The sequence below is a fragment of the Hetaerina americana genome, unplaced genomic scaffold (genome assembly GCF_022747635.1).
Source record: "Hetaerina americana unplaced genomic scaffold, ioHetAmer1.1.p SCAF_45, whole genome shotgun sequence".
Taxonomy (NCBI): Eukaryota; Metazoa; Arthropoda; class Insecta; order Odonata; family Calopterygidae; genus Hetaerina; species Hetaerina americana.
This window is the reverse complement of record NW_027287041.1, coordinates 3,854,593-3,881,967: the sequence shown is the minus strand read 5'-3', so window position 1 is coordinate 3,881,967 and position 27,375 is coordinate 3,854,593. Positions and strand designations below refer to the sequence as shown.

The window sequence follows — 27,375 nt, the reverse complement described above, 5'->3', positions numbered from 1 at the left end:
CCAGTCAAGGCGAATGATTTTTACGCGCTGAAATTGTTGCATTGAAATGCAAATTAGCGGATGACTCCGTTAAAAAAAAGTTACTGTTTCGGCATCTCCCGCAGTTTCTTTGGAATTTGTCATAGGGAAAACACTATAAGTGTTTAAAGTTGGCTTTAACCTCGTGGACAGTGGCGCCTCGCGCACGACTACGAATGCATGTGACATTGTATGTACGGTATTTCGTCATAACATCTAGTTCCTTTAAAAGCCCCAAAATTTCAGAGTTTAAGAGGACGCCTCGGTAGCTTAAGTGGCTAAAGCACTCGACCGGATATTGAGGGATCTGGGTTCGTGTCCCAGTCAAGGCGAATGATTTTTACGCTCTGAAATTGTTGCATTGAAATGCACATTAGCGGATGACTCCGGTAAAAAAAAGTTACTGTTGCGGCATCTCCGGCAGTTTCTTTGGAATTTGTCAAAGGGAAAACACCATAAGTGTTTAAAGTTGGCTTTAACCTCGTGGACAGTGGCGCCTCGCGCACGACTACGAATGCATGTGACATTGTATGTATGGTATTTCGTCATAACATCTAGTTCCTTTAAAAGCCCCAAAATTTCAGAGTTTAAGAGGACGCCTCGGTAGCTTAAGCGGCTAAAGCACTCGACCGGATATTGAGGGATCTGGGTTTTAGTCCCAGTCAACGCGAATGATTTTTACGCTCTGAAATTGTTGCATTGAAATGCACATTAGCGGATGAGTCCGTTAAAAAAAAGTTACTGTTGCGGCATCTCCCGCAGTTTCTTTGGAATTTGTCAAAGGGAAAACACCATAAGTGTTTAAAGGTGGCTTTAACCTCGTGGACAGTGGTGCCTCGCGCACGACTACGAATGCATGTGACATTGTATGCACGGTATTTTGTCATAACATCTAGTTCCTTTAAAAGCCCCAAAATTTCAGAGTTTAAGAGGACGCCTCGGTAGCTTAAGTGGCTAAAGCACTCGACCGGATATTGAGGGATCTGGGTTCGAGTCCCAGTCAAGGCAAATGATTTTTACGCTCTGAAATTGTTGCATTGAAATGCACATTAGCGGATGACTCCGTTAAAAAAAAGTTACTGTTGCGGCATCTCCCGCAGTTTCTTTGGAATTTGTCAAAGGGAAAACACCATAAGTGTTTAAAGTTGGCTTTAACCTCGTGGACAGTGGCGCCTCGCGCACGACTACGAATGCATGTGACATTGTATTTACGGTATTTCGTCATAACATCTAGTTCCTTTAAAAGCCCCAAAATTTCAGAGTTTAAGAGGACGCCTCGGTAGCTTAAGTGGCTAAAGCACTCGACCGGATATTGTGGGATCTGGGTTCGAGTCCCAGTCAAGGCGAATGATTTTTACGCTCTGAAATATTTGCATTGAAATGCACATTAGCGGATGACTCCGTTAAAAAAAAGTTACTGTTGCGGCATCTCCCGCAATTTCTTTGGAATTTGTCAAAGGGAAAACACCATAAGTGTTTAAAGTTGGCTTTAACCTCGTGGACAGTGGCGCCTCGCGCACGACTACGAATGCATGTGACATTGTATGCACGGTATTTCGTTATAAAATCTAGTTCCTTTAAAAGCCCCAAAATTTCAGAGTTTAAGAGGACGCCTCGGTAGCTTAAGTGGCTAAAGCACTCGACCGGATATTGAGGGATCTGGGTTCGAGTCCCAGTCAAGGCGAATGATTTTTACGCTCTGAAATTGTTGCATTGAAATGCACATTAGCGGATGACTCCGTTAAAAAAAAGTTACTGTTGCGGCATCTCCCGCAGTTTCTTTGGAATTTGTCAAAGGGAAAACACCATAAGTGTTTAAAGTTGGCTTTAACCTCGTGGACAGTGGTGCCTCGCGCACGACTACGAATGCATGTGACATTGTATGTACGGTATTTTGTCATAACATCTAGTTCCTTTAAAAGCCCCAAAATTTCAGAGTTTAAGAGGACGCCTCGGTAGCTTAAGTGGCTAAAGCACTCGACCGGATATTGAGGGATCTGGGTTCGAGTCCCAGTCAAGGCAAATGATTTTTACGCTCTGAAATTGTTGCATTGAAATGCACATTAGCGGATGACTCCGTTAAAAAAAAGTTACTGTTGCGGCATCTCCCGCAGTTTCTTTGGAATTTGTCAAAGGGAAAACACCATAAGTGTTTAAAGTTGGCTTTAACCTCGTGGACAGTGGCGCCTCGCGCACGACTACGAATGCATGTGACATTGTATGTACGGTATTTTGTCATAACATCTAGTTCCTTTAAAAGCCCCAAAATTTCAGAGTTTAAGAGGACGCCTCGGTAGCTTAAGTGGCTAAAGCACTCGACCGGATATTGAGGGATCTGGGTTCGAGTCCCAGTCAAGGCGAATGATTTTTACGCGCTGAAATTGTTGCATTGAAATGCAAATTAGCGGATGACTCCGTTAAAAAAAAGTTACTGTTTCGGCATCTCCCGCAGTTTCTTTGGAATTTGTCATAGGGAAAACACCATAAGTGTTTAAAGTTAGCTTTAACCTCGTGGACAGTGGCGCCTCGCGCACGACTACGAATGCATGTGACATTGTATGTACGGTATTTCGTCATAACATCTAGTTCCTTTAAAAGCCCCAAAATTTCAGAGTTTAAGAGGACGCCTCGGTAGCTTAAGTGGCTAAAGCACTCGACCGGATATTGAGGGATCTGGGTTCGTGTCCCAGTCAAGGCGAATGATTTTTACGCTCTGAAATTGTTGCATTGAAATGCACATTAGCGGATGACTCCGGTAAAAAAAAGTTACTGTTGCGGCATCTCCGGCAGTTTCTTTGGAATTTGTCAAAGGGAAAACACCATAAGTGTTTAAAGTTGGCTTTAACCTCGTGGACAGTGGCGCCTCGCGCACGACTACGAATGCATGTGACATTGTATGTATGGTATTTCGTCATAACATCTAGTTCCTTTAAAAGCCCCAAAATTTCAGAGTTTAAGAGGACGCCTCGGTAGCTTAAGCGGCTAAAGCACTCGACCGGATATTGAGGGATCTGGGTTTTAGTCCCAGTCAAGGCGAATGATTTTTACGCTCTGAAATTGTTGCATTGAAATGCACATTAGCGGATGAGTCCGTTAAAAAAAAGTTACTGTTGCGGCATCTCCCGCAGTTTCTTTGGAATTTGTCAAAGGGAAAACACCATAAGTGTTTAAAGGTGGCTTTAACCTCGTGGACAGTGGTGCCTCGCGCACGACTACGAATGCATGTGACATTGTATGTACGGTATTTTGTCATAACATCTAGTTCCTTTAAAAGCCCCAAAATTTCAGAGTTTAAGAGGACGCCTCGGTAGCTTAAGTGGCTAAAGCACTCGACCGGATATTGAGGGATCTGGGTTCGAGTCCCAGTCAAGGCAAATGATTTTTACGCTCTGAAATTGTTGCATTGAAATGCACATTAGCGGATGACTCCGTTAAAAAAAAGTTACTGTTGCGGCATCTCCCGCAGTTTCTTTGGAATTTGTCAAAGGGAAAACACCATAAGTGTTTAAAGTTGGCTTTAACCTCGTGGACAGTGGCGCCTCGCGCACGACTACAAATGCATGTGACATTGTATTTACGGTATTTCGTCATAACATCTAGTTCCTTTAAAAGCCCCAAAATTTCAGAGTTTAAGAGGACGCCTCGGTAGCTTAAGTGGCTAAAGCACTCGACCGGATATTGTGGGATCTGGGTTCGAGTCCCAGTCAAGGCGAATGATTTTTACGCTCTGAAATATTTGCATTGAAATGCACATTAGCGGATGACTCCGTTAAAAAAAGGTTACTGTTGCGGCATCTCCCGCAGTTTCTTTGGAATTTGTCAAAAGGAAAACACCATAAGTGTTTAAAGTTGGCTTTAACCTCGTGGACAGTGGCGCCTCGTGCACAACTACGAATGCATGTGACATTGTATGTATGGTATTTCGTCATAACATCTAGTTCCTTTAAAAGCCCCAAAATTTCAGAGTTTAAGAGGACGCCTTGGTAGCTTAAGTGGCTAAAGCACTCGACCGGATATTGAGGGATCTGGGATCGAGTCCCAGTCAAGGCGAATGATTTTTACGCTCTGAAATTGTTGAATTGAAATGCAAATTAGCGGATGACTCCGTTAAAAAAAAGTTACTGTTTCGGCATCTCCCGCAGTTTCTTTGGAATTTGTCATAGGGAAAACACCATACGTGTTTAAAGTTGGCTTTAACCTCGTGGACAGTGGCGCCTCGCGCACGACTACGAATGCATGTGACATTGTATGTATGGTATTTCGTCATAACATCTAGTTCCTTTAAAAGCCCCAAAATTTCAGAGTTTAAGAGGACGCCTTGGTAGCTTAGGTGGCTACAGCACTCGACCGGATATTGTGGGATCTGTGTTCGAGTCCCAGTCAAGGCGAAATATTTTTACGCTCTGAAATTGTTGCATTGAAATGCACATTAGCGGATGACTCCGTTTAAAAAAAGTTACTGTTGCGGCATCTCCCGCAGTTTCTTTTGGATTTGTCAAAGAGAAAACACCATAAGTGTTTAAAGTTGGCTTTAACCTCGTGGACAGTGGCGCCTCGCGCACGACTACAAATGCATGTGACATTGTATTTACGGTATTTCGTCATAACATCTAGTTCCTTTAAAAGCCCCAAAATTTCAGAGTTTAAGAGGACGCCTCGGTAGCTTAAGTGGCTAAAGCACTCGACCGGATATTGTGGGATCTGGGTTCGAGTCCCAGTCATGGCGAATGATTTTTACGCTCTGAAATATTTGCATTGAAATGCACATTAGCGGATGACTCCGTTAAAAAAAAGTTACTGTTGCGGCATCTCCCGCAATTTCTTTGGAATTTGTCAAAGGGAAAACACCATAAGTGTTTAAAGTTGGCTTTAACCTCGTGGACAGTGGCGCCTCGCGCACGACTACGAATGCATGTGACATTGTATGCACGGTATTTCGTTATAAAATCTAGTTCCTTTAAAAGCCCCAAAATTTCAGAGTTTAAGAGGACGCCTCGGTAGCTTAAGTGGCTAAAGCACTCGACCGGATATTGAGGGATCTGGGTTCGAGTCCCAGTCAAGGCGAATGATTTTTACGCTCTGAAATTGTTGCATTGAAATGCACATTAGCGGATGACTCCGTTAAAAAAAAGTTACTGTTGCGGCATCTCCCGCAGTTTCTTTGGAATTTGTCAAAGGGAAAACACCATAAGTGTTTAAAGTTGGCTTTAACCTCGTGGACAGTGGTGCCTCGCGCACGACTACGAATGCATGTGACATTGTATGTACGGTATTTTGTCATAACATCTAGTTCCTTTAAAAGCCCCAAAATTTCAGAGTTTAAGAGGACGCCTCGGTAGCTTAAGTGGCTAAAGCACTCGACCGGATATTGAGGGATCTGGGTTCGAGTCCCAGTCAAGGCAAATGATTTTTACGCTCTGAAATTGTTGCATTGAAATGCACATTAGCGGATGACTCCGTTAAAAAAAAGTTACTGTTGCGGCATCTCCCGCAGTTTCTTTGGAATTTGTCAAAGGGAAAACACCATAAGTGTTTAAAGTTGGCTTTAACCTCGTGGACAGTGGCGCCTCGCGCACGACTACGAATGCATGTGACATTGTATGTATGGTATTTCGTCATAACATCTAGTTCCTTTAAAAGCCCCAAAATTTCAGATTTTAAGAGGACGCCTCGGTAGCTTAAGTGGCTAAAGCACTCGACCGGATATTGAGGGATCTGGGTTCGAGTCCCAGTCAAGGCGAATGATTTTTACGCGCTGAAATTGTTGCATTGAAATGCAAATTAGCGGATGACTCCGTTAAAAAAAAGTTACTGTTTCGGCATCTCCCGCAGTTTCTTTGGAATTTGTCATAGGGAAAACACTATAAGTGTTTAAAGTTGGCTTTAACCTCGTGGACAGTGGCGCCTCGCGCACGACTACGAATGCATGTGACATTGTATGTACGGTATTTCGTCATAACATCTAGTTCCTTTAAAAGCCCCAAAATTTCAGAGTTTAAGAGGACGCCTCGGTAGCTTAAGTGGCTAAAGCACTCGACCGGATATTGAGGGATCTGGGTTCGTGTCCCAGTCAAGGCGAATGATTTTTACGCTCTGAAATTGTTGCATTGAAATGCACATTAGCGGATGACTCCGGTAAAAAAAAGTTACTGTTGCGGCATCTCCGGCAGTTTCTTTGGAATTTGTCAAAGGGAAAACACCATAAGTGTTTAAAGTTGGCTTTAACCTCGTGGACAGTGGCGCCTCGCGCACGACTACGAATGCATGTGACATTGTATGTATGGTATTTCGTCATAACATCTAGTTCCTTTAAAAGCCCCAAAATTTCAGAGTTTAAGAGGACGCCTCGGTAGCTTAAGCGGCTAAAGCACTCGACCGGATATTGAGGGATCTGGGTTTTAGTCCCAGTCAAGGCGAATGATTTTTACGCTCTGAAATTGTTGCATTGAAATGCACATTAGCGGATGAGTCCGTTAAAAAAAAGTTACTGTTGCGGCATCTCCCGCAGTTTCTTTGGAATTTGTCAAAGGGAAAACACCATAAGTGTTTAAAGGTGGCTTTAACCTCGTGGACAGTGGTGCCTCGCGCACGACTACGAATGCATGTGACATTGTATGCACGGTATTTTGTCATAACATCTAGTTCCTTTAAAAGCCCCAAAATTTCAGAGTTTAAGAGGACGCCTCGGTAGCTTAAGTGGCTAAAGCACTCGACCGGATATTGAGGGATCTGGGTTCGAGTCCCAGTCAAGGCAAATGATTTTTACGCTCTGAAATTGTTGCATTGAAATGCACATTAGCGGATGACTCCGTTAAAAAAAAGTTACTGTTGCGGCATCTCCCGCAGTTTCTTTGGAATTTGTCAAAGGGAAAACACCATAAGTGTTTAAAGTTGGCTTTAACCTCGTGGACAGTGGCGCCTCGCGCACGACTACGAATGCATGTGACATTGTATTTACGGTATTTCGTCATAACATCTAGTTCCTTTAAAAGCCCCAAAATTTCAGAGTTTAAGAGGACGCCTCGGTAGCTTAAGTGGCTAAAGCACTCGACCGGATATTGTGGGATCTGGGTTCGAGTCCCAGTCAAGGCGAATGATTTTTACGCTCTGAAATATTTGCATTGAAATGCACATTAGCGGATGACTCCGTTAAAAAAAAGTTACTGTTGCGGCATCTCCCGCAGTTTCTTTGGAATTTGTCAAAAGGAAAACACCATAAGTGTTTAAAGTTGGCTTTAACCTCGTGGACAGTGGCGCCTCGCGCACGACTACGAATGCATGTGACATTGTATGTACGGTATTTCGTCATAACATCTAGTTCCTTTAAAAGCCCCAAAATTTCAGAGTTTAAGAGGACGCCTTGGTAGCTTAAGTGGCTAAAGCACTCGACCGGATATTGAGGGATCTGGGATCGAGTCCCAGTCAAGGCGAATGATTTTTACGCTCTGAAATTGTTGAATTGAAATGCAAATTAGCGGATGACTCCGTTAAAAAAAAGTTACTGTTTCGGCATCTCCCGCAGTTTCTTTGGAATTTGTCATAGGGAAAACACCATACGTGTTTAAAGTTGGCTTTAACCTCGTGGACAGTGGCGCCTCGCGCACGACTACGAATGCATGTGACATTGTATGTACGGTATTTCGTCATAACATCTAGTTCCTTTAAAAGCCCCAAAATTTCAGAGTTTAAGAGGACGCCTCGGTAGCTTAAGTGGCTAAAGCACTAGACCGGATATTGTGGGATCTGGGTTCGAGTCCCAGTCAAGGCGAATGATTTTTACGCTCTGAAATATTTGCATTGAAATGCACATTAGCGGATGACTCCGTTAAAAAAAAGTTACTGTTGCGGCATCTCCCGCAGTTTCTTTGGAATTTGTCAAAAGGAAAACACCATAAGTGTTTAAAGTTGGCTTTAACCTCGTGGACAGTGGCGCCTCGCGCACGACTACGAATGCATGTGACATTGTATGTACAGTATTTCGTTATAAAATCTAGTTCCTTTAAAAGCCCCAAAATTTCAGAGTTTAAGAGGACGCCTCGGTAGCTTAAGTGGCTAAAGCACTCGACCGGATATTGAGGGATCTGGGTTCGAGTCCCAGTCAAGGCAAATGATTTTTACGCTCTGAAATTGTTGCATTGAAATGCACATTAGCGGATGACTCCGTTAAAAAAAAGTTACTGTTGCGGCATCTCCCGCAGTTTCTTTGGAATCTGTCAAAGGGAAAACACCATAAGTGTTTAAAGTTGGCTTTAACCTCGTGGACAGTGGTGCCTCGCGCACGACTACGAATGCATGTGACATTGTATGTACGGTATTTCGTCATAACATCTAGTTCCTTTAAAAGCCCCAAAATTTCAGAGTTTAAGAGGATGCCTCGGTAGCTTAAGTGGCTAAAGCACTCGACCGGATATTGAGGGATCTGGGTTCGAGTCCCAGTCAAGGCAAATGATTTTTACGCTCTGAAATTTTTGCATTGAAATGCACATTAGCGGATGACACCGTTAAAAAAAAGTTACTGTTGCGGCATCTCCCGCAGTTTCTTTGGAATTTGTCAAAGGGAAAACACCATAAGTGTTTAAAGTTGGCTTTAACCTCGTGGACAGTGGTGCCTCGCGCACGACTACGAATGCATGTGACATTGTATGTACGGTATTTTGTCATAACATCTAGTTCCTTTAAAAGCCCCAAAATTTCAGAGTTTAAGAGGACGCCTTGGTAGCTTAAGTGGCTAAAGCACTCGACCGGATATTGAGGGATCTGGGTTCGAGTCCCAGTCAAGGCGAATGATTTTTACGCTCTGAAATTGTTGAATTGAAATGCAAATTAGCGGATGACTCCGTTAAAAAAAAGTTACTGTTTCGGCATCTCCCGCAGTTTCTTTGGAATTTGTCATAGGGAAAACACCATAAGTGTTTAAAGTTGGCTTTAACCTCGTGGACAGTGGCGCCTCGCGCACGACTACGAATGCATGTGACATTGTATGCACGGTATTTCGTCATAACATCTAGTTCCTTTAAAAGCCCCAAAATTTCAGAGTTTAAGAGGACGCCTCGGTAGCTTAAGTGGCTAAAGCACTAGACCGGATATTGTGGGATCTGGGTTCGAGTCCCAGTCAAGGCGAATGATTTTTACGCTCTGAAATATTTGCATTGAAATGCACATTAGCGGATGACTCCGTTAAAAAAAAGTTACTGTTGCGGCATCTCCCGCAGTTTCTTTGGAATTTGTCAAAGGGAAAACACCATAAGTGTTTAAAGTTGGCTTTAACCTCGTGGACAGTGGTGCCTCGCGCACGACTACGAATGCATGTGACATTGTATGTACGGTATTTCGTCATAACATCTAGTTCCTTTAAAAGCCCCAAAATTTCAGAGTTTAAGAGGACGCCTCGGTAGCTTAAGTGGCTAAAGCACTCGACCGGATATTGAGGGATCTGGGTTCGAGTCCCAGTCAAGGCAAATGATTTTTACGCTCTGAAATTTTTGCATTGAAATGCACATTAGCGGATGACACCGTTAAAAAAAAGTTACTGTTGCGGCATCTCCCGCAGTTTCTTTGGAATTTGTCAAAGGGAAAACACCATAAGTGTTTAAAGTTGGCTTTAACCTCGTGGACAGTGGTGCCTCACGCACGACTACGAATGCATGTGACATTGTATGTACGGTATTTTGTCATAACATCTAGTTCCTTTAAAAGCCCCAAAATTTCAGAGTTTAAGAGGACGCCTCGGTAGCTTAAGTGGCTAAAGCACTCGACCGGATATTGAGGGATCTGGGTTCGAGTCCCAGTCAAGGCAAATGATTTTTACGCTCTGAAATTGTTGCATTGAAATGCACATTAGCGGATGACTCCGTTAAAAAAAAGTTACTATTGCGGCATCTCCCGCAGTTTCTTTGGAATTTGTCAAAGGGAAAACACCATAAGTGTTTAAAGTTTGCTTTAACCTCTTGGACAGTGGCGCCTCGCGCACGACTACGAATGCATGTGACATTGTATGTACGGTATTTCGTCATAACATCTAGTTCCTTTAAAAGCCCCAAAATTTCAGAGTTTAAGAGGACGCCTCGGTAGCTTAAGTGGCTAAAGCACTCGACCGGATATTGTGGGATCTGGGTTCGAGTCCCAGTCAAGGCGAATGATTTTTACGCTCTGAAATATTTGCATTGAAATGCACATTAGCGGATGACTCCGTTAAAAAAAAGTTACTGTTGCGGCATCTCCCGCAGTTTCTTTGGAATTTGTCAAAAGGAAAACACCATAAGTATTTAAAGTTGGCTTTAACCTCGTGGACAGTGGCGCCTCGCGCACAACTACGAATGCATGTGACATTGTATGTACGGTATTTCGTCATAACATCTAGTTCCTTTAAAAGCCCCAAAATTTCAGAGTTAAAGAGGACGCCTCGGTAGCTTAAGTGGCTAAAGCACTCGACCGGATATTGAGGGATCTGGGTTCGAGTCCCAGTCAAGGCGAATGATTTTTCCGCTCTGAAATTGTTGCATTGAAATGCACATTAGCGGATGACTCCGTTAAAAAAAAGATACTGTTGCGGCATCTCCCGCAGTTTCTTTGGAATTTGTCAAAGGGGAAACACCATAAGTGTTTAAAGTTGGCTTTAACCTCGTGGACAGTGGCACCTCGCGCACGACTACGAATGCATGTGACATTGTATGTACGGTATTTCGTCATAACATCTAGTTCCTTTAAAAGCCCCAAAATTTCAGAGTTTAAGAGGACGCCTCGGTAGCTTAAGTGGCTAAAGCACTCGACCGGATATTGTGGGATCTGGGTTCGAGTCCCAGTCAAGGCGAATGATTTTTACGCTCTGAAATATTTGCATTGAAATGCACATTAGCGGATGACTCCGTTAAAAAAAAGTTACTGTTGCGGCATCTCCCGCAATTTCTTTGGAATTTGTCAAAGGGAAAACACCATAAGTGTTTAAAGTTGGCTTTAACCTCGTGGACAGTGGCGCCTCGCGCACGACTACGAATGCATGTGACATTGTATGCACGGTATTTCGTTATAAAATCTAGTTCCTTTAAAAGCCCCAAAATTTCAGAGTTTAAGAGGACGCCTCGGTAGCTTAAGTGGCTAAAGCACTCGACCGGATATTGAGGGATCTGGGTTCGAGTCCCAGTCAAGGCGAATGATTTTTACGCTCTGAAATTGTTGCATTGAAATGCACATTAGCGGATGACTCCGTTAAAAAAACGTTACTGTTGCCGCATCTCCCGCAGTTTCTTTGGAATATGTCAAAGGGAAAACACCATAAGTGTTTAAAGTTGGCTTTAACCTCGTGGACAGTGGTGCCTCGCGCACGACTACGAATGCATGTGACATTGTATGTACGGTATTTTGTCATAACATCTAGTTCCTTTAAAAGCCCCAAAATTTCAGAGTTTAAGAGGACGCCTCGGTAGCTTAAGTGGCTAAAGCACTCGACCAGATATTGAGGGATCTGGGTTCGAGTCCCAGTCAAGGCGAATGATTTTTACGCTCTGAAATTGTTGCATTGAAATGCACATTAGCGGATGACTCCGTTAAAAAAAAGTTACTGTTGCGGCATCTCCCGCAGTTTCTTTGGAATTTGTCAAAGGGAAAACACCATAAGTGTTTAAAGTTGGCTTTAACCTCGTGGACAGTGGCGCCTCGCGCACGACTACAAATGCATGTGACATTGTATGTATGGTATTTCGTCATAACATCTAGTTCCTTTAAAAGCCCCAAAATTTCAGAGTTAAAGAGGACGCCTCGGTAGCTTAAGTGGCTAAAGCACTCGACCGGATATTGAGGGATCTGGGTTCGAGTCCCAGTCAAGGCGAATGATTTTTACGCGCTGAAATTGTTGCATTGAAATGCAAATTAGCGGATGACTCCGTTAAAAAAAAGTTACTGTTTCGGCATCTCCCGCAGTTTCTTTGGAATTTGTCATAGGGAAAACACCATAAGTGTTTAAAGTTGGCTTTAACCTCGTGGACAGTGGCGCCTCGCGCACGACTACGAATGCATGTGACATTGTATGTACGGTATTTCGTCATAACATCTAGTTCCTTTAAAAGCCCCAAAATTTCAGAGTTTAAGAGGACGCCTCGGTAGATTAAGTGGCTAAAGCACTCGACCGGATATTGAGGGATCTGGGTTCGTGTCCCAGTCAAGGCGAATGATTTTTACGCTCTGAAATTGTTGCATTGAAATGCACATTAGCGGATGACTCCGGTAAAAAAAAGTTACTGTTGCGGCAACTCCGGCAGTTTCTTTGGAATTTGTCAAAGGGAAAACACCATAAGTGTTTAAAGTTGGCTTTAACCTCGTGGACAGTGGCGCCTCGCGCAGGACTACGAATGCATGTGACATTGTATGTATGGTATTTCGTCATAACATCTAGTTCCTTTAAAAGCCCCAAAATTTCAGAGTTTAAGAGGACGCCTCGGTAGCTTAAGCGGCTAAAGCACTCGACCGGATATTGAGGGATCTGGGTTCGAGTCCCAGTCAAGGCGAATGATTTTTACGCTCTGAAATTGTTGCATTGAAATGCACATTAGCGGATGACTCCGTTAAAAAAAAGTTACTGTTGCGGCATCTCCCGCAGTTTCTTTGGAATTTGTCAAAGGGAAAACACCATAAGTGTTTAAAGGTGGCTTTAACCTCGTGGACAGTGGTGCCTCGCGCACGACTACGAATGCATGTGACATTGTATGTACGGTATTTTGTCATAACATCTAGTTCCTTTAAAAGCCCCAAAATTTCAGAGTTTAAGAGGACGCCTCGGTAGCTTAAGTGGCTAAAGCACTCGACCGGATATTGTGGGATCTGGGTTCGAGTCCCAGTCAAGGCGAATGATTTTTACGCTCTGAAATATTTGCATTGAAATGCACATTAGCGGATGACTCCGTTAAAAAAAAGTTACTGTTGCGGCATCTCTCGCAGTTTCTTTGGAATTTGTCAAAAGGAAAACACCATAAGTGTTTAAAGTTGGCTTTAACCTCGTGGACAGTGGCGCCTCGTGCACAACTACGAATGCATGTGACATTGTATGCATGGTATTTCGTCATAACATCTAGTTCCTTTAAAAGCCCCAAAATTTCAGAGTTTAAGAGGACGCCTTGGTAGCTTAAGTGGCTAAAGCACTCGACCGGATATTGAGGGATCTGGGATCGAGTCCCAGTCAAGGCGAATGATTTTTACGCTCTGAAATTGTTGAATTGAAATGCAAATTAGCGGATGACTCCGTTAAAAAAAAGTTACTGTTTCGGCATCTCCCGCAGTTTCTTTGGAATTTGTCATAGGGAAAACACCATACGTGTTTAAAGTTGGCTTTAACCTCGTGGACAGTGGCGCCTCGCGCACGACTACGAATGCATGTGACATTGTATGTACGGTATTTCGTCATAACATCTAGTTCCTTTAAAAGCCCCAAAATTTCAGAGTTTAAGAGGACGCCTTGGTAGCTTAGGTGGCTACAGCACTCGACCGGATATTGTGGGATCTGGGTTCGAGTCCCAGTCAAGGCGAAATATTTTTACGCTCTGAAATTGTTGCATTGAAATGCACATTAGCGGATGACTCCGTTAAAAAAAAGTTACTGTTGCGGCATCTCCCGCAGTTTCTTTTGGATTTGTCAAAGGGAAAACACCATAAGTGTTTAAAGTTGGCTTTAACCTCGTGGACAGTGGCGCCTCGCGCACGACTACGAATGCATGTGACATTGTATGTACAGTATTTCGTTATAAAATCTAGTTCCTTTAAAAGCCCCAAAATTTCAGGGTTTAAGAGGACGCCTTGGTAGCTTAAGTGGCTAAAGCACTCGACCGGATATTGAGGGATCTGGGATCGAGTCCCAGTCAAGGCGAATGATTTTTACGCTCTGAAATTGTTGAATTGAAATGCAAATTAGCGGATGACTCCGTTAAAAAAAAGTTACTGTTTCGGCATCTCCCGCAGTTTCTTTGGAATTTGTCATAGGGAAAACACCATACGTGTTTAAAGTTGGCTTTAACCTCGTGGACAGTGGCGCCTCGCGCACGACTACGAATGCATGTGACATTGTATGTACGGTATTTCGTCATAACATCTAGTTCCTTTAAAAGCCCCAAAATTTCAGAGTTTAAGAGGACGCCTCGGTAGCTTAAGTGGCTAAAGCACTAGACCGGATATTGTGGGATCTGGGTTCGAGTCCCAGTCAAGGCGAATGATTTTTACGCTCTGAAATATTTGCATTGAAATGCACATTAGCGGATGACTCCGTTAAAAAAAAGTTACTGTTGCGGCATCTCCCGCAGTTTCTTTGGAATTTGTCAAAAGGAAAACACCATAAGTGTTTAAAGTTGGCTTTAACCTCGTGGACAGTGGCGCCTCGCGCACGACTACGAATGCATGTGACATTGTATGTACAGTATTTCGTTATAAAATCTAGTTCCTTTAAAAGCCCCAAAATTTCAGAGTTTAAGAGGACGCCTCGGTAGCTTAAGTGGCTAAAGCACTCGACCGGATATTGAGGGATCTGGGTTCGAGTCCCAGTCAAGGCAAATGATTTTTACGCTCTGAAATTGTTGCATTGAAATGCACATTAGCGGATGACTCCGTTAAAAAAAAGTTACTGTTGCGGCATCTCCCGCAGTTTCTTTGGAATCTGTCAAAGGGAAAACACCATAAGTGTTTAAAGTTGGCTTTAACCTCGTGGACAGTGGTGCCTCGCGCACGACTACGAATGCATGTGACATTGTATGTACGGTATTTCGTCATAACATCTAGTTCCTTTAAAAGCCCCAAAATTTCAGAGTTTAAGAGGATGCCTCGGTAGCTTAAGTGGCTAAAGCACTCGACCGGATATTGAGGGATCTGGGTTCGAGTCCCAGTCAAGGCAAATGATTTTTACGCTCTGAAATTTTTGCATTGAAATGCACATTAGCGGATGACACCGTTAAAAAAAAGTTACTGTTGCGGCATCTCCCGCAGTTTCTTTGGAATTTGTCAAAGGGAAAACACCATAAGTGTTTAAAGTTGGCTTTAACCTCGTGGACAGTGGTGCCTCGCGCACGACTACGAATGCATGTGACATTGTATGTACGGTATTTTGTCATAACATCTAGTTCCTTTAAAAGCCCCAAAATTTCAGAGTTTAAGAGGACGCCTTGGTAGCTTAAGTGGCTAAAGCACTCGACCGGATATTGAGGGATCTGGGTTCGAGTCCCAGTCAAGGCGAATGATTTTTACGCTCTGAAATTGTTGAATTGAAATGCAAATTAGCGGATGACTCCGTTAAAAAAAAGTTACTGTTTCGGCATCTCCCGCAGTTTCTTTGGAATTTGTCATAGGGAAAACACCATAAGTGTTTAAAGTTGGCTTTAACCTCGTGGACAGTGGCGCCTCGCGCACAACTACGAATGCATGTGACATTGTATGTACGGTATTTAGTCATAACATCTAGTTCCTTTAAAAGCCCCAAAATTTCAGAGTTTAAGAGGACGCCTTGGTAGCTTAAGTGGCTAAAGCACTCGACCGGATATTGTGGGATCTGGGTTCGAGTCCCAGTCAAGGCGAATGATTTTTACGCTCTGAAATTGTTGCATTGAAATGCACATTAGCGGATGACTCCGTTAAAAAAAAGTTACTGTTGCGGTATCTCCCGCAGTTTCTTTGGAATTTGTCAAAGGGAAAACCCCATAAGTGTTTAAAGTTGGCTTTAACCTCGTGGACAGTGGCGCCTCGCGCACGACTACGAATGCATGTGACATTGTATGTACGGTATTTCGTCATAACATCTAGTTCCTTTAAAAGCCCCAAAATTTCAGAGTTTAAGAGGACGCCTCGGTAGCTTAAGCGGCTAAAGCACTCGACCGGATATTGAGGGATCTGGGTTCGAGTCCCAGTCAAGGCGAATGATTTTTACGCTCTGAAATTGTTGCATTGAAATGCACATTAGCGGATGACTCCGTTAAAAAAAAGTTACTGTTGCGGCATCTCCCGCAGTTTCTTTGGAATTTGTCAAAGGGAAAACACCATAAGTGTTTAAAGTTGGCTTTAACCTCGTGGACAGTGGTGCCTCGCGCACGACTACGAATGCATGTGACATTGTATGTACGGTATTTCGTCATAACATCTAGTTCCTTTAAAAGCCCCAAAATTTCAGAGTCTAAGAGGACGCCTCGGTAGCTTAAGTGGCTAAAGCACTCGACCGGATATTGAGGGATCTGGGTTCGAGTCCCAGTCAAGGCAAATGATTTTTACGCTCTGAAATTTTTGCATTGAAATGCACATTAGCGGATGACACCGTTAAAAAAAAGTTACTGTTGCGGCATCTCCCGCAGTTTCTTTGGAATTTGTCAAAGGGAAAACACCATAAGTGTTTAAAGTTGGCTTTAACCTCGTGGACAGTGGTGCCTCGCGCACGACTACGAATGCATGTGACATTGTATGTACGGTATTTTGTCATAACATCTAGTTCCTTTAAAAGCCCCAAAATTTCAGAGTTTAAGAGGACGCCTCGGTAGCTTAAGTGGCTAAAGCACTCGACCGGATATTGAGGGATCTGGGTTCGAGTCCCAGTCAAGGCAAATGATTTTTACGCTCTGAAATTGTTGCATTGAAATGCACATTAGCGGATGACTCCGTTAAAAAAAAGTTACTGTTGCGGCATCTCCCGCAGCTTCTTTGGAATTTGTCAAAGAAAAAACACCATAAGTGTTTAAAGTTGGCTTTAACCTCGTGGACAGTGGTGCCTCGCGCACGACTACGAATGCATGTGACATTGTATGTACGGTATTTCGTCATAACATCTAGTTCTTTTAAAAGCCCCAAAATTTCAGAGTTTAAGAGGACGCCTCGGTAGCTTAAGTGGCTAAAGCACTCGACCGGATATTGAGGGATCTGGGTTCGAGTCCCAGTCAAGGCGAATGATTTTTACGCTCTGAAATTGTTGCATTGAAATGCACATTAGCGGATGACTCCGTTAAAAAAAAGTTACTATTGCGGCATCTCCCGCAGTTTCTTTGGAATTTGTCAAAGGGAAAACACCATAAGTGTTTAAAGTTGGCTTTAACCTCGTGGACAGTGGTGCCTCGCGCACGACTACGAATGCATGTGACATTGTATGTACGGTATTTCGTCATAACATCTAGTTCCTTTAAAAGCCCCAAAATTTCAGAGTTTAAGAGGACGCCTCGGTAGCTTAAGTGGCTAAAGCACTCGACCGGATATTGAGGGATCTGGGTTCGAGTCCCAGTCAAGGCGAATGATTTTTACGCTTTGAAATTGTTTCATTGAAATGCACATTAGCGGATGACTCCGTTAAAAAAAAGTTACTGTTGCGGCATCTCCCGCAGTTTCTTTGGAATTTGTCAAAGGGAAAACATCATAAGTGTTTATAGTTGGCTTTAACCTCGTGGACAGTGGCGCCTCGCGCACGACTACCAATGCATGTGACATTGTATGTACGGTATTTCGTCATAACATCTAGTTCCTTTAAAAGCCCCAAAATTTCAGAGTTAAAGAGGACGCCTCGGTAGCTTAAGTGGCTAAAGCACTCGACTGGATATTGAGGGATCTGGGTTCGAGTCCCAGTCAAGGCGAATGATTTTTACGCTCTGAAATTGTTGCATTGAAATGCACATTAGCGGATGACTCCGTTAAAAAAAAGTTACTGTTGCGGCATCTCCCGCAGTTTCTTTGGAATTTGTCAAAGGGAAAACACCATAAGTGTTTAAAGTTGGCTTTAACCTCGTGGACAGTGGCGCCTCGCGCACGACTACGAATGCATGTGACATTGTATGTACGGTATTTCGTCATAACATCTAGTTCCTTTAAAAGCCCCAAAATTTCAGAGTTTAAGAGGACGCCTCGGTAGCTTAAGTGGCTAAAGCACTCGACCGGATATTGAGGGATCTGGGTTCGAGTCCCAGTCAAGGCGAATGATTTTTACGCTCTGAAATTGTTGCATTGAAATGCACATTAGCGGATGACTCCGTTAAAAAAAGTTACTGTTGCGGCATCTCCCGCAGTTTCTTTGGAATTTGTCAAAGGGAAAACACCATAAGTGTTTAAAGTTGGCTTTAACCTCGTGGACAGTGGCGCCTCGCGCACGACTACGAATGCATGTGACATTGTATGTACGGTATTTCGTCATAACATCTAGTTCCTTTAAAAGCCCCAAAATTTCAGAGTTTAAGAGGACGCCTCGGTAGCTTAAGTGGCTAAAGCACTCGACCGGATATTGAGGGATCTGGGTTCGAGTCCCAGTCAAGGCGAATGATTTTTACGCTCTGAAATTGTTGCATTGAAATGCACATTAGTGGATGACTCCGTTAAAAAAAAGTTACTGTTGCGGCATCTCCCGCAGTTTCTTTGGAATTTGTCAAAGGGAAAACACCATAAGTGTTTAAAGTTGGCTTTAACCTCGTGGACAGTGGCGCCTCGCGCACGACTACAAATGCATGTGACATTGTATGTACGGTATTTCGTCATAACATCTAGTTCCTTTAAAAGCCCCAAAATTTCAGAGTTTTTTCAGATGACGCCTCGGTAGCTTAAGTGGCTAAAGCACTTGACCGGATATTGTGGGATCTGGGTTTGAGTCCCAGTCAAGGCGAATGATTTTTACGCTCTGAAATTGTTGCATTGAAATGCACATTAGCGGATGACTCCGTTAAAAAAAAGTTACTGTTGCGGCATCTCCCGCAGTTTCTTTGGAATTTGTCAAAGGGAAAACACCATAAGTGTTTAGAGTTGGCTTTAACCTCGTGGACAGTGGCGCCTCGCGCACGACTACGAATGCATGTGACATTGTATGTACGGTATTTCGTCATAACATCTAGTTCCTTTAAAAGCCCCAAAATTTCAGAGTTTAAGAGGACGCCTCGGTAGCTTAAGTGGCTAAAGCACTCGACCGGATATTGAGGGATCTGGGTTCGAGTCCCAGTCAAGGCAAATGATTTTTACACTCTGAAATTGTTGCATTGAAATGCACATTAGCGGATGACTCCGTTAAAAAAAAGTTACTGTTGCGGCATCTCCCGCAGTTTCTTTGGAATTTGTCAAAGGGAAAACACCATAAGTGTTTAAAGTTGGCTTTAACCTCGTGGACAGTGGCGCCTCGCGCACGACTACGAATGCATGTGACATTGTATGTACGGTATTTCGTCATAACATCTAGTTCCTTTAAAAGCCCCAAAATTTCAGAGTTTAAGAGGACGCCTCGGTAGCTTAAGTGGCTAAAGCACTCGACCGGATATTGAGGGATCTGGGTTCGAGTCCCAGTCAAGGCGAATGATTTTTACGCTCTGAAATTGTTGCATTGAAATGCACATTAGCGGATGACTCCGTTAAAAAAAAGTTACTGTTGCGGCATCTCCCGCAGTTTCTTTGGAATTTGTCAAAGGGAAAACACCATAAGTGTTTAAAGTTGGCTTTAACCTCGTGGACAGTGGCGCCTCGCGCACGACTACAAATGCATGTGACATTGTATGTACGGTATTTCGTCATAACATCTAGTTCCTTTAAAAGCCCCAAAATTTCAGAGTTTTTTCAGAGGACGCCTCGATAGCTTAAGTGGCTAAAGCACTTGACCGGATATTGTGGGATCTGGGTTTGAGTCCCAGTCAAGGCGAATGATTTTTACGCTCTGAAATTGTTGCATTGAAATGCACATTAGCGGATGACTCCGTTAAAAAAAGGTTACTGTTGCGGCATCTCCCGCAGTTTCTTTGGAATTTGTCAAAGGGAAAACACCATAAGTGTTTAGAGTTGGCTTTAACCTCGTGGACAGTGGCGCCTCGCGCACGACTACGAATGCATGTGACATTGTATGTACGGTATTTTGTCATAACATCTAGTTCCTTTAAAAGCCCCAAAATTTCAGAGTTTAAGAGGACGCCTCGGTAGCTTAAGTGGCTAAAGCACTCGACCGGATATTGAGGGATCTGGGTTCGAGTCCCAGTCAAGGCAAATGATTTTTACACTCTGAAATTGTTGCATTGAAATGCACATTAGCGGATGACTCCGTTAAAAAAAAGTTACTGTTGCGGCATCTCCCGCAGTTTCTTTGGAATTTGTCAAAGGGAAAACACCATATGTGTTTAAAGTTGGCTTTAACCTCGTGGACAGTGGCGCCTCGCGCACGACTACGAATGCATGTGACATTGTATGTACGGTATTTCGTCATAACATCTAGTTCCTTTAAAAGCCCCAAAATTTCAGAGTTTAAGAGGACGCCTCGGTAGCTTAAGTGGCTAAAGCACTCGACCGGATATTGAGGGATCTGGGTTCGAGTCCCAGTCAAGGCGAATGATTTTTACGCTCTGAAATTGTTGCATTGAAATGCACATTAGCGGATGACTCCGTTAAAAAAAAGTTACTGTTGCGGCATCTCCCGCAGTTTCTTTGGAATTTGTCATAGGGAAAACACCATAAGTGTTTAAAGTTTGCTTTAACCTCGTGGACAGTGGCGCCTCGCGCACGACTACGAATGCATGTGACATTGTATGTACGGTATTTCGTCATAACATCTAGTCCTTTTAAAAGCCCCAAAATTTCAGAGTTTAAGAGGACGCCTCGGTAGCTTAAGTGGCTAAAGCACTCGACCGGATATTGAGGGATCTGGGTTCGAGTCCCAGTCAAGGCGAATGATTTTTACGCTCTGAAATTGTTGCATTGAAATGCACATTAGCGGATGACTCCGTTAAAAAAAAAAGTTACTGTTGCGGCATCTCCCACAGTTTCTTTGGAATTTGTCAAAGGGAAAACACCATAAGTGTTTAAAGTTGGCTTTAACCTCGTGGACAGTGGCGCCTCGCGCACGACTACGAATGCATGTGACATTGTATGTACGGTATTTCGTCATAACATCTAGTTCCTTTAAAAGCCCCAAAATTTCAGAGTTTAAGAGGACGCCTCGGTAGCTTAAGTGGCTAAAGCACTCGACCGGATATTGAGGGATCTGGGTTCGAGTCCAAGTCAAGGCGAATGATTTTTACGCTCTGAAATTGTTGCATCAGGCCTTTAGTTGACATGCATGAAAAAATCAGATAAATGTCGGACTCTACAGAATCATTCAACAAAAATTATTCTATATTATGAATTTAATCAGAATTACAATCAATATTCAATCAAATGATTCCCGAAGATCAAGTTATTTATTTTAGAATTTAAATGAGTAATTACATCACTTATATTCTGATTGCCTTTTTCTTGCTATTTGCCTTTATTTCTAATGATGACTTGGAGATTGGCAATGTCCTAATCAATATCATTTAAGCAAATTTCAACTCTCTTTACCTTAAACTTTCACCACTATGGTCTGATAACTTTTATACAAAACATTCTTAATGCCATGTCATACCACAGTAATCGTTTCATTTATTATTTTACTTCTATATTTATTCCTAGATATACCTTCTTGCATTGCAATATACTTATACATCGCATGCAATAAAAACACATTCTCTATATAATGAGCAATAATATAACATTATTGTCTTTTTGATTAGCAAGTAATTGCACAGCTCTGTGGTTATGATAATCTTTCAAGCCAAAAAAAATTAGTGGTTTTCATTAATACCTATCCGTGCATCAAAGATTTAGTATAAAGTATTGTATTTTTTAAGATGACTTACAGAAAACTTTTCTACTGTAAGTATTCATGAGTTGAAAAAAGAAACATGAGCAATAATAGAACTAATATCACAGATTTAGTTTATTAATTACCTTTAGAGAAGTTCCTTCCAGATTCTTAACATTTTGGTCCACATCTCCCTGGCTAGCTACAATTTTATTGGTCTCTTGGTCTTCAACATCCACTTCCTCTGTCTTCACTATAGTGCCCTGAGTTAATTGAATAATTATTAAACAGTAAAAATATGGAACTTCAGTTATTGATAGAAAATTATATGTAAACAAATTTCATATATTAAGTAAAAATTAGTGTCACTTAAGTCTTTTCACATGCAAATGAATAAGTATTTGCAAAATAACAAAAGCATTGGATAAGCTTTGAAAATATCAAACTGTTCCAATGTCTTCCTTACCTGAAGAGAATCTTCTTCATGATTATCCATAATGTGGTCTACTATTTTTAGCCTAGCTGTCATTTCAACAGTTTCCTGATCTTCATTATCTGAAATTTCTTTTTTAACTGTGATCTGAACCTAATTGTTCAAAATTTAAATATTGAAAAAGATTTTAAAAAGTGGATGAACATTGAAATTGAATTTTAAATTCTTGATATACATTTTCCATTTCATTTTTATGCATATATATTTCCTATGCATGAATGCAATACAAAATTACACACCAGTGCTTCTCTCCTAAAATTTTATGGATATGATATGAGAGTATCAATGTTTACCTGAGGGGGGATAATTTATACCTGAAACACGACTAGATATAACAGCAAGAGCAATTATTAAAAGATGCAATTCGAAAATGCAAAACCAAACCACCTGATAGCTGATTTCTGCATTGAAAATGAGAATTTTAAGAGATTAGATACATAACATCAGACCATTATTGACATGTATGAAGGGTTCAGATAAATCTCAATTTCTCTTTATTCACTGAATAAAAAGTAATTTCTTCAATTTAATGGATTTATTCAAAATTGTTATCAAAATTCATTTCCATAGAATCCAGAGGATTAAGGTATCAATTTTAGAATTTCAATGAGTACTTACATTGTTTACACTGGGAATGCATATTTCTCCTAAAATGCTTGATGCTCTAGTGACCACCCGCAAATTGGCTACTCCCACATCACTATCATTAGAGGCATCATTTGACTCTTTCTCTACCTTTAGATTCTTCTACAATAAACCAACAATGAAATTTATTAAAATTAATGTGACACGATTATTTGGAAATATATTTTCTTCAGTAGATATACCAGTATTAACATCCTGGAAAAAATGATAAGCAAAATGCTGTAAAATGAAATTGAGCAGCCTACAATTATACAGCCTTTAGTAGATATTAATAACTATTTAAATAGGGTTATTGCAACTAGGGTTAATAGAAGCCTTAGTTTTTGAGTTTTAAAAATATTAATGAACAGTTCACAAAAAAATTCAAAAAAATTCTTAATTATATGTTTTTTATTAAAATAGAATATATTAATTGAAAAAATATATTAACTAATAAAATATATCAAAAGGATCAATCTATGTCCAACATTCCACTCAACACTTGTATTTTTTATCTTTTTAAAATTATGATGACTAGATTGTTAGGCTTCACAAAATAATTCCTACGAATTACCTTTAACATCACTAAATAAGTGCTATCAACGAGTTTATTGTGATTTTACTTCATAGAGTTACAAATATTAGAGGCAATTTCCTTAAAATTGAACGAGTTAATAAAATTACGAATAAAAATAATATTGTAGGTTAGTACTCCAAGATCTTATTTTAATACCAGATATCATTGTTTACACGGACATTTGTATATTATCATCCTTTTCGGTTTACTCACAATTTATGAAAACTGATTGCAAAAATGCATTTAATATTTTTACACCTTTAGTAAAATTCAACCCTAGTACACTGTTACTTGAGATTTCGCATTAAATATAGAATAAAATTGCTTTATGTGTTACCAGGAGCGTAGTCAATTCCCAATTTTTATATAAACTCCAGTATTAGCCACGTGGTAATAAGACCGTAAGATTTACGTACAATAGCGAGGACACTTATTAAAAATAAATATGTTCATTATATAATTTAAGTTATTTCCGTTTACGCTTAACGTTATCCATAACATTCCTCATAACATTACAAAACACCAACCATAATTGGTTGGCCTCGACTCACCGTTCTAAAGACCGTTACTTCAAAGAGTTTCAAATATTATGCGTAATTTTCCAGGAAATTGCTCATAACATTACAAAATACCAACAAAAATTGAACTCGACTCACCGTTGTGCGACGGAGTTTTCTCTCGTCATGTTTCTTTGTCCTTTGCCTGTTCAATAGATGGTGGTTTTCATGGCACTGCTGCTTAAACATGTAGAAATCCGTCAGCAGTTTAAAGCATTTATAGCAAAGCAACCACGGGTTGCTCTTTTCCCTGACTACCTATAAAAACATGATTATCAAAGTATTAAACCTTAAACATTTGCTCTCAATGGGACTCGAATCATCATCTGAATAACGTAAAGGTTTTTTTAAGCTAAAAATGGGCATTGTCGCACATTTCGGGGTAAATTTACTATAAAAGCATCATTATCAATAATACGTAAACATAACATGGATATCTTACTTTCAATTCCAACAACTCTTCTATCGCTTCCCGCACCAATTTCTCAGCATCGTTGTTTTCATAAAAAATATTTGTGTACCGTCCACCACGACCAAGACATAATCTACACTTTAAACTTTCGTGTCGAGGCATCTTTGGAGCACTTCACACTGTCAACATTAACTTCGCCAAAACATTAACTTTCAAAATGGCCGACTACATTTCGATGGGTCGTTCGTTCTGAATCGATTACTGAGTGCGATTTGAAGATTCGATTTCGTTTAATTTCGGCGCTAAGTGATCGCCATATTTAAATATTTTTCAATATTTTAAAATTATTTAAACTCTCACTTTAATAGATAGTGGCCATTCCTTTGAATTTATAACACTTTTGCACTACCAAGAAGTTTTTAAAAAATTACTTCTGTTTTGAAATGAGAGACATTATTTTCAACATTACCTTATCTGTGTATATTTTATTTTGTACCTAAACTAAAAATTTAATCCTCTTAAATTGATTTTATAATAACATAAATATGTTCTCGGGATATATATTTCTTGGAAGAATAATGACTGGAAGTGACAATAGTGTAATTAAATTTTTTGGCGTAAAATTCTGAAAATGAACCCTATGTGTTGGTATACTAAATACTTTGCAAATTATGAGAGGAACTCCAAAAATCGGACCTTCCACATTTTGATACGGGCATTAAAAGTGCATTAATTCCAAATTACAGTTTTTCTTTCCAACTATGACAAAATAACTGGCACTCAGGGAGAGAATTTACACTTGCATATTTGGCAAAATGGTGGACAAATTTACAAATGAATATTAAGTTGATCAATGTTATCTTCAAACCATTCAATGATATATATATATATATATATATATATATATATATATATATATATATATATATTTATTTTGGGATTACATACAGAGAAACCTGGGTATTGATTTTTTTCACACACCTCTCTGGTCCCCCTTTACTGGTGACCTGAGCTGCCTGATCCTTAACAGGATACCAGATGTTGTCCTGGGAAACTAAAGGTGGGCATAGGAAAAGATACAGAAAAAAGAACCGTGCTTATATCACATAATGCTGAAAGTGACTATTCATTTATATGTGGCTGTTGCCCCTAACCCAGTTATTAGTACACTGATAGAAAAGATAGAAAACCTCTCTAAACAAGTGGCAGCACATGCCAAAGAGCATGGTATGCACTCACGTCCCCATTGCCTCAGCCATGGCCAAACCTCTCACCTGGCTCCAGCCCTCAATTCATTCCAATCAAGGCATCTGCTGGTACCACCGCCAGGGAGTTATGCCACTAAGTCTACCCTTCCCTGTTTCTATGATGCAGGGAAACAAATTGGGCAGTCCTTGTAGGCAGCAGGTTAATTCTTACACCTATGCAACCATGTTTTTGTCATTGGCACCTGGTCCGGTGTCAATTCTTAATGGATATTGGTGCCGATATCAGTCTCTACCCAGGTACATGGCTCCGTGAGCTTAGAGGGAAGTCAAATCTTCAGCTTTACTCTGCCAATGACACTGCCATCACCACAAACGGAACTGCCACTCTCTTCCTTTCCCTTTGCCTCTGGCGAGAATTTTTGTTGATGTTTGTCATCGTCCATGTGCTGCAGCCAATAATAGGGGCAGATTTTCTTTGCCATTTTGGTCTCCTTGTGGACATTGCTCATAAACTTTTGGTTGACAATGTGATGACCTTAACATTTAATGGCACTATCGCCTCTCCAAGCATAGTTCAAGTGTAAGTTATCTCTGGTGCCTCCAATTAAGCTCACCTTTTGGACAAATTCCCTGGGATTAAAAATCAATCAGGAGCTTCTGGGCGAGTCAAGCACTTCATGGTTCATTTTATAGATCCCAACCCTGACCCTCCGGTTTCATCCCGCAACAGATGAGCTTGCCATTGCCAATAATGAATTTGAGCTGATGCTTCAGACAGGTTACAGCATTAGGGACTTCGTTCCTAGACTGCAAAGAGGCTCTGTGCAATACTGCCATTTTAGCTCATCTAAATGTGTCTTTACCCCTGGCCCTCTTCAGAGACACTTTGGAATTTTTGGTTGATGCTGTCCTTCAACAACTCACTTCCAAAGGATATCAGCCTCTTGGTTTCTGGACCAAGAAACTGAGTGATGCTGAAAGGCCTTATAGTGCTTATTACAGGGAACTTTTAGCAGTATATAAGGTAGTGATCCAGTTCCGGCACATGGTAGAAGGACAAACCTTCACCAACCCTAAACCCCTTTCTTTTACATTTTCCCAGAGGCATGAGAAGTGTTCCTCCCGGCAGTGTAGGCATTCAGACTTAATAACCCAATTTACCACAAACATCAAGTATGTAGCAGGTAAAGATAATATTGTAGCAGACACTATGTCTATGTCTGGCATTCAAAGCATTTCTGCCCACATAGATTACTCTGAACTAGCTGCCTCTCCAAAGTCTAATCATGACCTTGTCAATTCCCTTGAGAATTCCTTATTAATTCTGAAAAAAGTTTCTTTTCCTGGTTCATCAAATCCTCTTATACGTGATATGTCCACTTCTCCAGCCAGGCCAGTGGTCACTGAGCCTTTCCATAAACAGGTACAACTTAGCATGCATGGATTATCACACCCTTGAATTTGACAGACAACCCACCTAGTAGCAGCTGAGCACTTTGTCTGGCCTTCCTTGAGGAGAGACTGCCATGCATGCTACTGTTTATAAAGGAGGAGCAAAATCACGAGACATGATTTGTCCCCTATTGGTGTTTTCTCATTGCCAGTGCCAAACGTATGCATATTCACCTAGATTTTGTTGGGCCTCTTCCATGTAGCCATGGAACTCCCATTTGCATCACCACTGACCAGGGGCAGCAATGTCAAAGCAACTTGATCTGGCAACTGATTCAGTTGACGGGGGCAAAGCACCTGCAGACATCAGCCTATCACCTTGCAACCAATAAGATGATGGAACGCCTTCACCGCCAGTTGAAGGCAGATATCCATTGCTATGGTGGTAACCAATGGACCAATGCCCTGCCCATAGTTTATGTGGGTCTGAGGTCAATATTTAAACAAGATATTCAGCCAATGCCTGCAGAGGTCATTTATG

At 41.3% G+C, this 27,375-nt stretch overlaps 1 protein-coding gene across 1 annotated transcript in view; it reads right to left on the bottom strand.

Annotated features, from left to right (window-relative positions):
* Nucleotides 1-24,051, bottom strand: part of LOC139693218 (zinc finger protein OZF-like) — a 98,760-nt gene extending 74,709 nt beyond the window's left edge. The window contains exons 1-4 of the mRNA XM_071591322.1: nt 23,922-24,051; nt 22,683-22,811; nt 22,038-22,157; nt 21,718-21,834 (exon numbers count right to left, since the gene is read on the bottom strand). Coding sequence (XP_071447423.1) covers nt 21,718-21,834; nt 22,038-22,157; nt 22,683-22,811; nt 23,922-24,011 — 456 coding nt within the window. The 5' untranslated portion in view covers nt 24,012-24,051. The remainder of the gene's footprint in view (nt 1-21,717; nt 21,835-22,037; nt 22,158-22,682; nt 22,812-23,921) is intronic.
* Between the last annotated feature and the right edge of the window lie 3,324 nt (nt 24,052-27,375).